Source organism: Trematosphaeria pertusa (assembly GCF_010094035.1).
Source record: "Trematosphaeria pertusa strain CBS 122368 unplaced genomic scaffold BU26scaffold_21, whole genome shotgun sequence".
In the NCBI taxonomy this organism is placed as follows: Eukaryota; Fungi; Ascomycota; class Dothideomycetes; order Pleosporales; family Trematosphaeriaceae; genus Trematosphaeria; species Trematosphaeria pertusa.
In genome coordinates this window covers 78,218-94,386 of record NW_022987232.1, presented here as the reverse complement: position 1 = coordinate 94,386, position 16,169 = coordinate 78,218, and the positions used below count along the sequence as shown (strand labels likewise).

Sequence of the window (16,169 nt, the reverse complement as noted above, 5' to 3'; positions counted from 1 at the left end):
TCTTGCTGACTCTAGATCGACAGCTTTGATCCGTCCGCCTTGGTGACTGTTCGCGTCGGAAAAGAGCCAGAGAGCAAAGACTTCGTCGCCCACGAATCGATCCTCACCTCACGATCGGAGTTCTTCCGCCGCGCCTTGAACGGCAATTGGGAGGAAGCCCACGCGCACATAGTCCACCTCCCTGAAGACGAGCCGGATATATTTGGAATCTATCTCAATTATGTCTATACCGGTCGGCTCCATACAATGTCGGTGGACAGCGAGGAACTTGCTACCCTGGACCACAACAAATTTAGGACGACCGTCAATGAGGAATATAACAATCTCTTCTGCCTCTATATCCTTGCAGAGAAGCTTCAGGATACCCCGACCAAGGATGCTACTTTCACCGCTCTCTTAGAAGTGGCAGAGCAAACGAGCCGGGATGGCATCGGCATTGCGCCAGCTGTGAATATACTAGTAAAGGTCTACGAGGGCACGCCAGAAGGTAGTCCGGCAAGGCGACTCGTCATTGGCATGTCCACGGGCGTTAGAGAGAAGACATTGCGCAATTGCCTCTACAACAATCTCGAAATTGTCCCGAAAGAGGCTCTGGTGGATCTCGTCGCTGCCCTGAGGAAAGGATTCAATTATACCGGTCCATCTCATGATATAGCGTCCTACCTTTCATGAAGCGGGTTCAACCTTCCGAGACTTCTAGTTCCGGACTGCACAGCACTATCTGAAATCGGAATGGAATGTCCAGGTGGAGGTCTGCGAGCGGAGAGAGGAGGAATGGACAGACTTTCTGAGTTCTTTCATTTCCACCTAAGTTGAAGCAAAAGCGCTTTAGTCCAAGGGGCCACTGCTAGGAATCTTAAAACCTCAAACTTAGACGAGTTCACCGTTTGCATTAATCGTTTTCGGGGTTGATATGCATAAAATTAAATGTCCCACACACTGTTACACACGTAGCAATGAATCCGGTATTTCCAGCTATCCGTCCGTTCTATTCGTCGCGCCGGTATCTGAATTGTCGGGTCTGAATTTCTCGTATCAGAACCGTTCGAACGCATCTTCGTCGCATCTTCGATGTCCTCTTTCCAGAGTTGGGAACAGGGTTTGCTACCGTTCCAGGCCTTCTATGACGAAGTCTCCTGCACGAGGAAGATGTGCACAGTGAAAAACGTTGAACTCCAAAAAAAAACCCCCCGATTGGCGAGAAAGTCTATGTGAAGAATAACCTAGGAGTAGTCAAACGAGTGGAAGCGGGAGCAGTAAGAGTATGAGCTTCTACCATAGCAGGAATATCTTCTGCACTTTGGGGCGGCTACGGCGATGCTGATTCTTCCGGATCGTTTGTCCAATCTACATCGTGCCTGTCCGGATTAGGCTCCCTGGCCAGGAATGAACGGAAAATTAACAACACGCCATCCAGATTGGCCAGGAAACTGAAATGCTCTCCCAAAGAAGATAGATGGTGGTGTTTGCAATAGCGGCGAGTGCGGCGCGTACTTGGTGTCGCCTACGAGGGCAAACTGCAGATGGCCGCATCCGAGCATATGAAATATAGAGCTTGGTATGCCGGGGATTTGGAATCCGAGAGTCGGAAAGTCCCATCACACTTTAGGCCGGCCATGCCTGTTCTTGTTCGGATGCATTCAATGAAGCTGCACTGTCGCTTTTAGGTATAGTTGGAAGTTTCTCTCGCAGAACCCATTTTGAGGCTGCTGATGCGGGACATGTATCCACAACGAGTTAGATATGAGCTTGAGGTGATTGCGAGGTGGGAGGAAGAATTGCCGGAGGAGTCCAGGGCGGAGTTGGGATAGCCAGAGGATTGGGAGCGAAAAGAGGCGATGATGGAGAAGGGACAGGAGGAGGTTTGGAATTGTCACCCAGAGGTTTATCATGATCTTGGATAAGGGGAAGATGTGGTGATGGGATGTTCGCCGTTCGCCTTGCGAAAAGCGAGGTCGAAGAGTCAGGGCGAGCTTGGATGTTGTTGGTCACATACGGGGGGCGCGCCCTGGCCATCGCCCTCGACCCATGGCTCATAACCATGCGCATTGACGAACGACCCCCACTCACCTTGCGATTGCGGAGTCATTTCTGAAGCTGCTTGTGCTTCTGAGTCACCCCACTCCGAGAGTCTATATAACCCTTTCTTCGACATGTCTTCTTCTTCTTCTCTTCTTCCACCCGCGGGCGACAGCGTCATCCAAGACATATACCCGGATCGATCAAAGCAACATATTTGATTCTCACCTCCACCTCGGTTTCTTCTCTCTTGCTCAAGGCTAAGTGCGCATTAATTCCCACGTTATCATGTAGGGGCTGATGCTAATAATTCCCCACTAGAGCGCCATGGCAACTTCCTCAGCTCCATCCGAGCCGCTGTCCGTGGCGGTCGTTCGGTGCACGGAGTTGATGGAGGAATATGAGCAGCACCTCCTGCCGGACAGGAAAGAATGGATTCCCAACACTCCCCAATTCATTTTCGGCGACACGGGCCATGAAATGGGCATTTGCCTCATGGGCCAAATGTTCCCACTGCGCGGGAACGAAGAAGGGTGCGAGTTTGATTTCCATTCCGGGAAACGAAAAGATATGCTCAAGGAGCTTGCCGAGTTCGGGACCCAGTCGAAGGTTATTCTATTTCTCCAGAACCACCTCATTGTATTCAAATTCGTGGCATGTAGGTAAACCACCCTTTACATGTATTCGAGGTGCTGACCTATCGCCGCAGGCAGTGCAAAGGATGATTATGAAAAGGGGGAGTCGTTGGAGATTCCGAACTTGTTCAAGCATGTTGCTGTTAGCGCCGGCTATGTTATTCTTAACGACGAGGAGCAACCCTCGAGCCAGTAGTTTTGAGCTCGATTTTGACTCCATGGGCGTGGCGAAGGGTTCTATGATGGAATACTTGTGTTAGTGGCAAATTGACAGACAGACGGGAGAGTGTATGTATTCAAATGGATTCTCATAGCCCAAAGCAAAGGAACCGGTCAATATTCGTGGTGCAGTGACCCATGCTAGATGCAATGGTATCCTATGCTACCAATGGTAACACAATTTTCGATGTCTGCTCGCTCCCGTGGAAGACCGTGAGCCTCATAGTGCTGGATATCACGATGAGAACTGATTGGAGGCTCACTGCTTTCCTTGATGCAGCCCTTTTCTCTTAAAGCCACCGTAGAAGTCTGTCTCGGGCGGTTCAGTATCTAGTATGGCGGCAGCGGATAGAGTGGTCTACTGACGCGCAGATACACCGGTCGCCCTCATATATGGCTTTGCGTCATTGCGCTTTGAGTCAGTCCGCACCGGCGCCTCGCGTGACTGCGCGAACTACTAGTGGCTCATACGTGGGCCTTTCGTACTCCGTAGTGACTGTATATTGATGAAGAGTCAGCGTGGGGCTGGGCATAAAAAGTGTCGTCTACCTTGTTCGAATCCTCTTTCTTGATCTTACCATACCTGCAATCTTCACAGCACCACCAAGACTCTCCACCTATTATTTACCACCTCCCTTCAGCATCAAAGACGGAAACCAACAGCTACACCATTCGAACGCACGATGCCCGTCAATCCAGCTGACATCGAAAAGTGCAAGAAGCTCATGGAAGCATGGGAAGGCAACTTCATCATCAACGAGGAGGGGAACAACGCCGAGTGGGTGGCAAACACCCCGACGAAACTGCTCGGCACAGTGGAGTCCCAGAGGGCCCTGATGGCACAGTACGTCGGCAACGACGACAAGCCAGGAATACAGATCGATATGTACGCCATCGACACCAAGGAGCTTTGCAAGATTCTGGCGGAGCACCACGGCACTAATGCTTATGTGTGCAATGGCGTTGATGTTATATTCCGGTTCTATCCATGTAAGTCCACGAGATGGCAGATTTTGAACGCGTGGAAATTGACGGTTCTTGTAGTGGCGGATTACTGCAAAGGGATTACCAATGGGATCAAGGACGTGGAAATGCTCAAATTCAGATAGGAGCCCAATGGGTTAAAGCGGCCGGAGGATGAGCTCAGCGGTGGGGATTGGAAAGGAGTTTCTCAGGGAGATGACGGGGAGGTAGATAGGATGTCCATAGATCTGAATGATCGTCCACTCGTTGCATCTGTGCTCTGCGGGACGACTGCATTCGTAGCCAATTAATGGCGTCGGTGATATTTCTTAAAGGGTTTAGATGCGGGCGGCTGAGCGCGTTAGACTCCGTATTCATGCTTCTTCGAGGGGAGAAAGTGGCCAGTGCTTCGTTGACTCGAGTGAGGACGTGGGCGGATGAGTCATTGCCGAGTGGGTGCTCACATAGAATGTGCAAAGGAGTTCGTAAAGCCACTATCATTCGTGCCCTTTAGCATGACATCTTGGTGATTCCTTTCTGACGGCGCTATATCTCGCCCCGGCGTGGCATCGCACATCTTCGACAGAATCCCTTTGACCGCTCCTCTTCTTCAGCCGCGCATGGAATGACCCACATTAAACCCTCGCCAGAAACCCTCACACCTTATGCTGAAGGTAACACGATCTTCGAAATCTGCGTGCCTCCATGGAAGATCGTATGCCTGACGGCCTTCACATCGCTCCTAGTATTATCCGGATTCTCCGTCCCGATATTTCTGGCGTAATGTGGGTGCGACCCGCCGGCCACCATAAGCCTAATGCTCTTCCCTTTGACAAACCGATGGGCGCACCAGTGGAGCGAAAGACGAACCACGTTCGTTTTGCGCTCAGGGTCTAAGCGCTGGTACGCCTCGGTAATATTATGGGACATGCCCTTCTCATCTACCTCGCTGATGCGAATGAAGAGGTCGGCGTAGGGATTGTCGGTGGAGTGCTTGAGTTCGACGATGGGCTTTCCTATGACCTCGAGGTCTTCGTCGAGCGGGGCGGTTGTAAATGACAAGACGTCGGAGCGTTTCGATAAGGCTGTGTCGTCAACACTGCCAGCTTTCCTGTGCGTGTTCCCACCCATGGTGGGTGTAGGATTGTGGGGGTCGAAAATGAAGTCCGAGGACGTGGCTTCGGAATCCGGAGTTTCGCTGGTGAGATTTTGGCCTGAGCGGAGGTGCAATGTGTATGGCGCGGATGGAGGAGGAAACTTGGCAGTGTGGCGCCATTCCCCGGCTCCGGTGACATAGTATTGCATGGGCGCCTGGCGCTCCGTCTTCCCTTGCTGGGCGAGATGTTTTTCCATCCACGCGAGCGACTCCTGCGTGGTGATCGGATCGTATCCTACGCCATTGTGCGTCCAAGGGCCCATCGTCAATGCAACATTGCAGCCTCGTTCCTGCAGTCGAAAGTATTGTTCCATTGTCTGCTCCGTGAAGATATCATACCACCCGCCTTGTAGTAGTATCGGGATATTTACGCGCTCGAGAGCCTCTCCGAGATTCATCGGGGCATAGTGCGGATCTTCCAAGCTCGGCTTCGACATGATATTCTTCAGCCACGGCGCTTTACCTCCCATCGCCTTCTCTACACTCTGAGCCAGAGGAATGCTGTCCAAAACCGGTCGAAAATTGTTCAGTTTCAGTATACGGCGTAGGAGGAAATACGGCTCCTCTCGATGCGCCATCGTGTTCGCCCAGCTCACAATATCCAGATTGAGAGCACCCGTTTCCCAGATCCCTCTCCCAAAGTCATGTGGAGCGACGGCAATAATCGCAGTAACCATGTCCTTAGGTGGATCACAGAGAATACCCCATTGCGTAAAGCCTAGGTAAGAACCACCAAGGGTCGCAAAAGTGCCCGTATACCAGTCTTGCTCGCGCATCCACTCGACAACGGCCTTCCCGTCTTCTACCTCGGTGCGGAAAGGATCAAACTCGCCGCCGGAGCCGAAAGTACCGCGGCAGCTGCTGAAGAGGACTTGGAACCCTCGCGAAGCGAACACGCGAGCACAAATAGTAAGTGGGAGACCGCGGCCGTAGGGGCAGCATACGAGGATTGTACCTGCGGGTTTGGTGTCTTTAGGAAGAATGGGTTGGTATAGGTCTGCAGCAAACTCGATCCGGTTGAGGCCATCCGATATGGGGATGCGCAGGCCTTGGACTCTGTAGTTGCATGTTTCTGGGGGAAACCCCAACCGCCAGCCAATTAGGCGGTCAAGGAGGGCACCGAAGAATCCACGGACCCAATTGGGGCTGGCACTTGTCGGGTTCGTCATAGGAAGATGCAGTCGGCGCGTTTTTGCTTTGTGGGTGTACCTAGGTAGAAAGGAGGTTGTTGATAGGTGCCATCCCTGCATTTCTAAATCTGGTAGCGCGTGTACTAGTCAGATTAGGTTAAGCGGGCGGAACGGAACCTGCACCCATCACGAGAACCAATATTGACCATTATAAGCCTTCTTTAGTGCCCTCATATAGGCCATTCCTAGCCGAAAATCGTTAGCATCCCGGTTATTCATTGCCGGTCCCAGACAAAAAGGTGATCGAGACGCAAAGTTTACGTCACGTGCACTTAGTCTCGCCCCAGGCGAGACTCTTCTGGACTGCAGCTATTACAGTAGTGAGAGGCTAGAATGCTACATTACCGGTATAGGAATCTGACTATTTAGGTAATTGTGCACCCAAGAGTTCGATGCCGCTCATCCCGGCGCATCTTTCGCTCTTCAAGACTCGACATGGTGTCCGAATCATCCGCAAGCACGTTCGAACTGCCCGGGCATATTAGAGAATAACAAAACATTGTGTTGCAGGGGTATACCATCAAAGAATGCCAACAACGGCGAAGCTGATGGTGCGACGCGGTGGGTTCCACACGATCGGCGCTCGGCTCAGCTTTCCAAGAACCGTAGACGCGGGGCCCTTCACTCCAAGACCAAACACGGCCCACTTTCACAAGACACAACCCGCTCCGCCCAGTAAATAAAAGTCCTGGCGCTTGCCTCCGTCATGCATGGCGCACGTCAATGGTATGGGCTCCCGCGATTGGCCCATGCGCGGAGCTTGTCCCCCCTGCAGGAAAGCCAGGCCTTCGATAACATGACCGTCGTTCGTCCACGCCGAACATTCAGTATTGCAACACCACTGAGATGGACCTCTATCGAACCACATTGGCAGGCTCCCTCCTCTTGAACGGCGTCGTCTTGTATCAATCATATCGCGCAAAAACCGTCGCGTCCAGCGAGAGCGTAGCGAACCCGGAGAAGGTCGAACATCGAGGTCGAGAGACAGGCGATGAAGAGCGAGTGACACGCCTCAAATGGCGGTTTCTTCCTGTTTATCTTCTCGTGAACGGCGCCGATTGGCTGCAGGGACCGTACATCTACCCCATCTACAAAGGTAGGGTCAGGAAGTCCTATGGAAGGCGTAGGCAGAAGCTAACATCTATATTCAGATGAGAAAGGCCTTGCAGAGAGCCTCGTAGCGCTTCTCTTCATGGTGGGCTTCCTTTCGGGCGGCGTATCCGCTTCCTTCGCAGGTGCCTTTGCGGATCGCTTTGGTCGCAAAGCAGCATGCCTCGCCTACTGCGTCATCTATTCGCTATCATGCCTCACGCTCCTCAGCGACCAGATTGTCCTTCTGTTCCTGGGTAGGATCCTCGGCGGCATATCTGCCACTCTGCTGTACAGCGTTTTCGAGAGCTGGCTCGTTGCTGAATTCAACGGGCTGATGCTGGAAGAGCAAGGATCGGCTTTAAGCGGCATCTTTAGCACCATGACTACCTTGAATGGCCTTGTGGCTATCGGCGCAGGTATCCTGGCGGAGTCTCTCGTGGGCATGGTTGGAACGGCAAAAGCGCCATTCATGGCCTCAGCCGTATGCTTGTCCATTGCTTTTATCACGATATCAAAGACATGGGTGAGTATTGGAATCGGCGCTTTGGGTCTGGCTGACCATGATAGCCGGAGAACTACGGCGCTAGGCAAGGTGGCTCGGAAGAATCGACCGGTCTTTTGGAACAGCAAGCGAACGATGAGGCCCCCACGAAGTCTGCGTTGAGGCTCGTCTTGCAGGGTATGGTCATTGAACATATCCAAAGGAGCTCACCTAACAGTGGACAACAGACAAGAACATCTTAACTCTCGCGGTTGCATCATGCTTCTTCGAGGGCTCGCTGTTCCTTTTCATCTTCTTCAAATTCCCAGCTCTCAAGCTCTGCCATGAGCTGGCTGGGTCCTCTAGCGGTAAGTGAAGTGTCCACCCGCTTCCTATTGCGGTGCTAATTTGACTATGAAGACTTACCATTTGGGTTGATCTTCGCCATCCTGATGTGCTCCATGATGTTCGGTTCCCAGCTTTACAACAACGTCACATCCTCATCCGCGGCCCCGGCCAAGCGCATCCTAATCTGTACCCTAGCCCTTGCATCTATGTGCTTCTTTTTCCCCGCATATGTCCGCAAGGAGAGCATTACTCTCTGGGCCTTCTGCATCTTCGAGGTATGCTGCGGAATTTACTACCCAGTGATGGGCTCCTTGAAGGGCAAACTTATCGATGACGGAGCAAGAGCGAGCGTTTACGGCATTCTGAGGGTCCCATTGAATGCGTTCGTCGTGATCGCGCTGAGTACGACGAAAGAAGGTAAGCGAGCAACCAAAGTTATCACGATAAAACGGTAAGCGCTAACATGTGCACAGGAGAGCATCATCGCGACCTGGTCTTCATCACCTGCAGTGGCCTGTTGCTCGTCGCAGCACTCGCAGTGCACCGAATTTTAGCGTAATACATTATCGAAAGCCGGCTGCGTTGGTTTTGGTGTATCAATTGTTCCCGAATATCGGGTCGATAATCTCTAGGTATGCACGCCTAGCCGTGCTTAAATACGAATATTGTTGCGACGACCTTCTCAGCTATAGATACGTGGGTTGTCCGGTACTAAAAGAGCTCTGAAGTGCACAGGAGGGCACTTAGAATATTCCGATCCGATTGGGGAACATCCTGAAACGGCTCGGTTACCGACTTGGATCCACAGTGACCACAGAATACGGTGATTGCATTCCGTCACTTGTCCGATCGACACGCCGATCGAAAGCATCCCTGGTGGCGTTGGCTAGGCGCGCTTCAGAAATGTGGAGTTAGTGTGAGGCGCGGGTCGTCCTTCCGCCACGACTGGGCAAGTCTTGGCGACGAGCGTCTGAATAGGGCTCGATGTGGATGCGGTCCCCTGAAGAGGCTTATATCGTCTCAAATAAAGCAGCAGCTCGTACTTCCACTGCCTGTTGCTGCACGGTATGCCGTTGGCTGATACACACGGCTGGCCTTGGCGCGCTGGTGGCAAGCTCCGCTGCAGGTGCACGGAGACAGACCCACGGGACCCTGTCACGTCGCTGAAGTCGGCAACTTTCATCCGGACTATCTTCAGCCGTCCCTCGACTACTATGGTTCCTTCGATTGCGCCTAACCCATCAACACCGCGACTAGTATTCCTGAACCTCTGACCTCCAACCCCTCACTCTCTTCTTTCGTGAATTCAACTTCGCGAAGCTCCGGCAGCAGTGTCTAACTATGATCCGGTCGCTCCAAGGTGCGTCAAATACCCTGTATGTTCCATCGAATTCCGCTTACTCTCTCCAAGGGCGTGTGATCGCCGCTCTTGTTATTCTTGTCTGCGTCGTTGCAGTACTCCAGAACAAAAGCGGAGAACGCTCATTCCTCCCTTCACTCCCTCTCCCACAGCGCTCATCGAATCGGAAGTACCCAACGTTGCGAGAGCGGTTTGCGCTTTCCGAGAAATCATGGCTGAAGAGCGTTGAACTACGCAAGCAGATGGCGGTCGCACACCCCGACAACCCGCAGATTCCACTGTTCCCGGCACAGTCACTGGATGAGTTTGGAAAGTACCCATATACACTTTGGGACTTCTTCCCCCCGACATGGACATGTCCGCACGACATCCAGCGAGTGGGAAGGCTAGGCGACGGAGGCAAATGGGTGTGCGGAATGAGCATCTACGAGTCGATTCCGGCACCTTCAGCTGCACCGTCAAGGTGGGGACTGTCCTCCCCAGCACAACAAGGCGTAGTGATGTACAGCTTCGGCATCAACTACGAATCCTCCTTCGAAGCCGAGATGCTCGAGCGCGTCCCCAGCCTGCAGATCTGGGGCTACGACTTCTCCGTCGACGGCTGGGGCCCGCAAATCGCCGAAGCCCACCGCCCCCGCACCTTCTTCAAGAAAGTCGGCCTCGGCCAAGTCGACCAGCCCACGAGAAACCCACCATTCTACACGCTGCAAGCCCTCATGGCGCAGAACAACCATACCTACATCGACATCCTGAAAATCGACATCGAGGGCAACGAATACACGGCTTTCGACACCGTCATGAATCATTTTGCCAGGGAGTGGCGGCACAAGGGCGCCGAGGGCGATGCGGTGCTGCCGATCGGACAGGTCATGATTGAGATCCATGTCGGGGCTGATCAGCCGAGCGTGTCGTTCCAGAGATTCCGCAAGTGGTGGGAGAGGCTGGAGGGCATGGGTATGCGGCCGACGTGGATGGAGGTTAATCTTATGGCGGTTACGCTGGCGAAGGGAAAGAGTGATCCGAGGTGTACGGAGTATGTGTGGGTTAACGCGCGGGATGAGAGGAGCGTGCTTTGGAGGGGTTAGAGGCGTGGGTGGTGAGGATGGGATGCGTGAAGTGTGGATATTTGGACTTTTCTTAAGAAGTAGATACTGGGAATGCAGCATCGCTATTGGCGTCTGGTATAGGACTGATGTTCAGGGTATACTCGGAAGTGGAAGACTTGTAAGCGTGTGGTAACGGGGATAGATGGGCTAATTTCGTCAAGGCTTAGCGCGAGGAATGACGTACTGGCCGTCGTCCGACTTTCCTCCTGCTGAACACCCCCCAACTTTCCCCTCTCACATCCTTCGGACATAACACGTCCTGAAACTTAACCTGAGCACCTCTCCACCCAGTCGAATGTCGAGTGAGACTAGGGTGCGCCTCGACTTCGATAGGCCGGTCGTCTTCGGTGTCTAACGGTCGGACGGTGAACTACGAAAACACCAGAACCCCGAGGCGGGCGACATAGGGCTTTGAGTGACAATGGAGCGCTCGGAAAGGCCGAGGGGGAACAAAGAACAACATTTCACTCCGACGCAACTTCGTGTTGAAAGCTCTCCCGCTAGCTTTCACGTATACACTTAGAGGTGTTACCCTTGAGAAAACGTTGCTTTCACAACGCTTCACCCTGATCGCACTTCTCCCTAGTATAAATAACAGCCATGGGCCAGACCGCCAGATCTTCCCTAAGCACTACCCATTCCTCGACACAACCGCAATTTGCTCTCCACAATCTGTCATCCAGAACACTCCCTCCTTTCACTCACTCTCCAAAACGGGCTAGTGTTCTTGGCGAACTACCTCGCTTTCTCTTCTTAGCTGCACGCACACATACCTTAATACATTCAACGCCAAATTTCACTCCCGCAACGACAACCAAAAGCAACTAGCACTAAACAATGACAAAGAACAGCAATGTCCGCGTGTCTACGTACATGGCTACAAAGTAAGTGCGCCACATGAGCGCTTGGCTCACTCTTCTGCGGCTTCACACAGACCCTCAACGCTGCCAATATCTATCTCTAACAACACATCAGCTTTGGTCGCACCGGCATCGAGGTTCGACTTGGCGAAGGCGAGCAGGCGCAGTCCATTTGGGTACACAAAGATCTCATCTGCTCGCGGTCAGCCTTCTTCTCTAAGGCATTGAACGGGAACTGGAAGGAGGCGGAAGAGAAGGTGGTGAAGTTGCCGGAGGATGACGTGGAGATATTCGAGCTCTACGTCCAGCTGCTGTACACGGGCCTGCTGCCGTTGAACAAGCGACCGGAAATTCCAGAAGAAACTGCAACTAAAAACGCGACGGACGAACGAAAAGGCGAGAATAACGACCTCGATCCCGCCTCAAGCAGCCACGAGGACAGCAGCGACAGCAACGAGAGCGATGCCGACAGCGAAAAAGAAAAAGAAGTCTCAGAAGAAGAGAAGCCCATAGATTATCATCTCGTATCCGAGTATAAGCAGCTTTGCAAGCTCTACGTCTTCTGCGACAAGGTCCAAGATGTCTTCTCGAAGAACAAAATCGTCGATGCTATCATCGAAGCCACAGAGGAGAAACAGAAGGACGGGCTCGAGCGATATCCGTCCAGTACTTGTATCAGCCTCATCTACGACGGCACGACCCGGTCCAGTGCGATGAGAAGGCTCCTAGTGGACTTCTACATTGAGCAGGGATGGTCTAAGTGGCTCGGCGAGAAGGACGCCGAAGTATTACCTAAGGATTTTCTCTTCGATGTCGCCCAAGGGATGCTCGAGCGGAGAGCCCGGCCTCTTCAAGACTTGAGAGCTGGCAACGGATCCAACTATCACGAGGAGGTTCCTGCAGCCCCAGGGAAGGGCAGCAAATAGGTTTCGGCTGCTAAGCACGTTGACAACAGTGAGTACGCACTTGCAGCTCAAGATTCGAATTAAAGGATCTTCTAATATTGCTTGGCCGCCGCACATCACCCGAGACTCCGATATAGCCATCCCAGTCTCAGAGGCTCACCGCCCAGCCGTTTAATCAACTATATTCGGAACAAATTCCCATTTGCGTGTCGCGATATCAGTTGGAATTCCCGAACCTACAACTGATAAATGCGTTCAAAACTGCTAGCATCTTTCTTCACCCTCATCTCACACACCGGGAGATGTGTTACAAGCATAAGCAACAATCGTATAGAAAAAGCGAACGGCCAAGAGACATCGTATGCATGAGAGCCAGTTTCCAGGAGATGCTCGAGCGCCGATAGAGCCTGCTTTTCTCTCTCATATACATACAATAGCTCTTGTGGCTATCCCAGCAAGATATATAGAACTTCAGCATGCTTTTCCATGCTCTGTTAGTCAGTCCTCGCAGCCGCTTCCCCAAACGGCCCTCCCTAAACCCAAAGCATCCCCCCTCCCAACCAATCACCACACTTAGCGAGCCTTATTCCTCCCACGTGCCTGCCTACCCCAACCCAGCTAGCCCACGCTCGGACCAAAGCTTGCGCCCCAACCTAAATTCTCGCATCTCGCAGAATCCTTTCCGCTCTCGATAAATGCTGCACGCGCGTGCGCTCCTCGTGTCGCCGGGAATGGACGCTTAAGATGAGCTCAGGATTGCGGCGGCAGTACTAGGGAATGCGAGAGCAGGCGCAGTTTCGTCATGCATTTGGGGCCGAGCCGGAAGGTTCTTTGTTTTGAGGCGTTTGGCAGGTATTTAGGTAGGAAAGGAGGCCGCTGGTAGGTATGCAATTTTTTTTCTTGTCATTGTCGCAGTCTGTCTTTTGTTCAAAGAGCTTCCTGTTCTCGTTCAGCTTTTCTCTTCTACTCGCTTGTCGATAACCTGCCATCATGGTGCAACACACGCTCTCGTTACGCTTCTCGCTGTCTCTCCTTGCTTCTTCTTTGATCGCGACCGCATCCGCCGTCCCCCTAACACCGCGATCTCCCACCTGCACACTCCCCGCCAACAGCACCGCGTCTTCTATCGAATGGACCACCTGCCCTCCCGAAGCCAGCGTCCCTGATAACGTCCAATGCGCCAGCTTCTCCGTCCCCATCGACTGGGACGAGCCGCACGGCGCGCACTTCAACCTCGCGCTCGTCAGAGTGCCCGCGACGCCCTCCAACAGCTCGTCCCGGCTCGGCTCGTTGTTCATCAATCCCGGCGGGCCGGGCGGGTCCGCGATCGAGCTCGTTGTCGCGCTCGCGGCGGGCGGCGAGAGCATCGGGCTCGGCCCGCTGCTGGAGAGCTTTGATGTTATCGGCTTGGATCCGCGTGGCGTGGGATTCAGCAACCCGGTAAAGTGTGACATGGGGATCTGGGCGGAGCGTGTGTCGCTGTTCCCGGAGACGCAGGAGGAGTTTGAGCAGCTTGTGGAGCATAATAGAAGGTTGGGAGAGTCGTGCTTGAATATGACGGGGCCGCTGCTGGCGCATGTGGATACGATCAGGTATGTGGCCTTTGGTATACGCTCCACAGTTCTTGCACTAGACCGCGATTCGGGGATGCCTTCAGAGGGTAGAGGCGCCCGGAATATTACACGAATTCTACGACGACGCTAACGTATGACAGCGCCGCAAAAGACCACGAAGCCGTCCGCATCGCCCTGAACGACGGACCGCTCAACTTCGTCGGCCTGTCCTACGGCACCCAGCTCGGCGCCCAATACGCCGCGCTCTTCCCCGACAACATCCGCACCCTGCTCCTCGACAGCATGCTGCAGCACTCGCAATCCGAGGCCGCCAACATCCTCACCGAATCAACCTCCTACCAGCTCGTGCTGACCGACTTCTTCGCCTGGGCCGCCACGAACGAGACCTCCGTCCTCCACGGCCGCGACGTCGAAGCGCTCTGGCGCGAGCTCCTCGCCAACGCTACGCAGACGCCCATCCCCGCGCCAACCTGCAACGGCACCACCTGCCGCACCGACGTCAACGCCGAGGAGATCCTCTTCAACAGCCAGGCCTTTCTGCACTTCAAGCCCGCCATCCCGGGCCTCGGCGCCAGCTGGGCCGACTTCGCCTCCGCGCTGCACAACGCCTCGCAGGGCGACGCATCAGCCCTGTCAAGCAGCCTGACCGACCCCTCCGCCATCTCCGGCCTCGCAGTCGAATGCCTCGACTGGACGCACAACGCGTCTCTCACGCTCGCCGGCATGCGCGCCAAAAAGGCAATGGCGGAGCACTACGCGCCGCTCACGCAGGGCGCGTCGCAGTCCTGGGCGCTGCAGCACCAGTGCCTCGGCTGGCCGGTTCCGGTCGCCAATCCGCCCGCGAAACTGCACGTGAAGACCGACGCGCCCATCGTGATGGTGAATAGCTACGCGGATCCGAGCACGGGGTTCCCCTGGGCGCTGGGCATGCTGGAGGAGATCGACAACAAGGTGTTTGTGAGCAGAGATGGGGTTGGGCATACGAGTTTCGCGCTGGGGGGCGAGACGACGCAGGTGGAGATTGAGTATTTGATTACGGGGAGGGCGCCGCGGGATGGGCTGGTTACGCGGTCTTAAGGGGGAGGACGGCGCTGTGGTGATGGGGTTGGTTTACTCTTTTTTTTTGTGTTTAAGCTTCTGCTGCATCGTCGATTTGGGGGTTACATATTAATTCATTCTGTGGTGTTGATTGCGTGCGTGTTTTCTTGCCGATTCTGGGTTGTGTTTGTGATGGGGGTATGCGTGATTTCGTCTCGTTTCTGGTCCCGCGTGCAAGGAGGTTCAGTTGTTGTTCGTCGCATGGCTCCAATTCTGATGGCGTCGAAGTCAAGAAGTGGTAATGTATGGTACGGTACATCTTGAGGAAAGTAGTTATTATTCTCCGCGCCGTCCCACACGATAGAGAGCGTCGGTCTAGTTACTCCCAGTTCCCCACTAACGGTAGTTACTGCAGTTAGAGCGCCGAAAAGAAGCAGAAGGGGCCCGATGGCGCATGCCCGAACACACCTATGGCGGTCTGCCCCACTCCCTTCCACAAGAGATGACATGGTTCCTCGCCTTTCTGCCGAAGAGCTCTCAGACCTGCTCAAGATACTTCTCAACGTCATTGACCCTCGCGTTGTTCCCCCTCTTCTGATTCTCTTTGAGAAGCACGACTAGGAGGTCTCGCATGAACTCCTTTGGGAGCATGTCGTAGGATTGAGCCACAACGGGTACGTCGACTGAGGTCCAGAAGTCCACTAGAAGCTGTCGCATGAGGTTCTTTTCTGGTGTCTCGTTGTACACGATACTGATCGATTCATAACTAGGAAAGTAACGCCTCTCATTCTTGTCACGCTTGAATGTGAGTTCGGACATCATACGGACCATGGCGTTCTTGGTCAGCGTATCTTGCAACTTCTCAGCGAGCACGTAGACTCTTGCGACCTCGCAATACTGCTCCTTAATCTCGCGTAGAAAGCTCGTTTGGTTGTCGGACGTAATCTGCGCAGCAGTGGCCTTGGTGTAGACGAAGTTGAGGTACAGACGGACCGCGGCCGGGTCGTCTTCTGGCATTTCGATGACTCGGGTCTCAGCCTCGGCCCAATTACCGTTGAGCGCACGCTTGAAGAAGTCGGAGCGGGAGATGATGTCCTCGTGGACGATGAGGTCTTCCTGGGCTTCTCCTTTGCCGACACGGATAGTGGCCACTGCGGAGGGATGGAACCTGCCAACAAGTAAGCATAGTGCGAATCTAGGACCGGGAACTGACAGACCTCATA

General features: G+C 53.8%; 8 protein-coding genes across 8 annotated transcripts; 6 read left to right on the top strand and 2 right to left on the bottom strand.

The window, feature by feature from the left end:
* Positions 1–33: 33 nt before the first annotated feature.
* Positions 34–399, top strand: BU26DRAFT_387892 (uncharacterized protein; the record flags this gene model as incomplete). The annotated part of the gene is made up of 1 exon (XM_033822669.1): positions 34–399. A coding segment is annotated over one exon (366 nt), but the record flags the coding sequence as incomplete, so codon positions are not given.
* A 1,947-nt stretch (positions 400–2,346) lies between these two features.
* BU26DRAFT_510900 (uncharacterized protein) lies at positions 2,347–2,850 on the top strand (the record flags this gene model as incomplete). The annotated part of the gene is made up of 2 exons (XM_033827260.1): positions 2,347–2,677; positions 2,729–2,850. 2 exons carry the CDS (start codon positions 2,347–2,349, stop codon positions 2,848–2,850), a joined length of 453 nt encoding a protein of 150 aa, XP_033676961.1.
* Positions 2,851–4,499: 1,649 nt separating this feature from the next.
* On the bottom strand, positions 4,500–6,161 carry BU26DRAFT_439514 (hydrolase CocE/NonD family protein; the record flags this gene model as incomplete). Its single annotated transcript, XM_033824344.1, has 1 exon — positions 4,500–6,161. The coding sequence occupies one exon, from the start codon at positions 6,159–6,161 to the stop codon at positions 4,500–4,502; it is 1,662 nt and encodes a 553-aa protein (XP_033676960.1).
* A 424-nt stretch (positions 6,162–6,585) lies between these two features.
* On the top strand, positions 6,586–8,867 carry BU26DRAFT_467843 (DUF791-domain-containing protein). The gene is made up of 6 exons (XM_033825270.1): positions 6,586–7,278; positions 7,334–7,797; positions 7,842–7,953; positions 8,004–8,123; positions 8,176–8,520; positions 8,577–8,867. Exons 1-6 carry the CDS (start codon positions 7,029–7,031, stop codon positions 8,660–8,662), a joined length of 1,377 nt encoding a protein of 458 aa, XP_033676959.1. The 5' UTR covers positions 6,586–7,028; the 3' UTR covers positions 8,663–8,867.
* Positions 8,868–9,139: 272 nt separating this feature from the next.
* On the top strand, positions 9,140–11,027 carry BU26DRAFT_524601 (uncharacterized protein). The gene is made up of 2 exons (XM_033830324.1): positions 9,140–9,463; positions 9,515–11,027. Exons 1-2 carry the CDS (start codon positions 9,445–9,447, stop codon positions 10,546–10,548), a joined length of 1,053 nt encoding a protein of 350 aa, XP_033676958.1. The 5' UTR covers positions 9,140–9,444; the 3' UTR covers positions 10,549–11,027.
* A 533-nt stretch (positions 11,028–11,560) lies between these two features.
* BU26DRAFT_391005 (uncharacterized protein) lies at positions 11,561–12,277 on the top strand (the record flags this gene model as incomplete). The annotated part of the gene is made up of 2 exons (XM_033822699.1): positions 11,561–11,760; positions 11,902–12,277. Coding segments are annotated over 2 exons (576 nt in total), but the record flags the coding sequence as incomplete, so codon positions are not given.
* A 760-nt stretch (positions 12,278–13,037) lies between these two features.
* Positions 13,038–15,265, top strand: BU26DRAFT_555691 (alpha/beta-hydrolase). Its single transcript, XM_033832336.1, has 2 exons — positions 13,038–13,926; positions 14,049–15,265. The coding sequence occupies exons 1-2, from the start codon at positions 13,325–13,327 to the stop codon at positions 14,983–14,985; spliced, it is 1,539 nt and encodes a 512-aa protein (XP_033676956.1). The 5' UTR covers positions 13,038–13,324; the 3' UTR covers positions 14,986–15,265.
* A 218-nt stretch (positions 15,266–15,483) lies between these two features.
* On the bottom strand, positions 15,484–16,113 carry BU26DRAFT_439613 (uncharacterized protein; the record flags this gene model as incomplete). The annotated part of the gene is made up of 1 exon (XM_033824354.1): positions 15,484–16,113. A coding segment is annotated over one exon (630 nt), but the record flags the coding sequence as incomplete, so codon positions are not given.
* Positions 16,114–16,169: the final 56 nt, after the last annotated feature.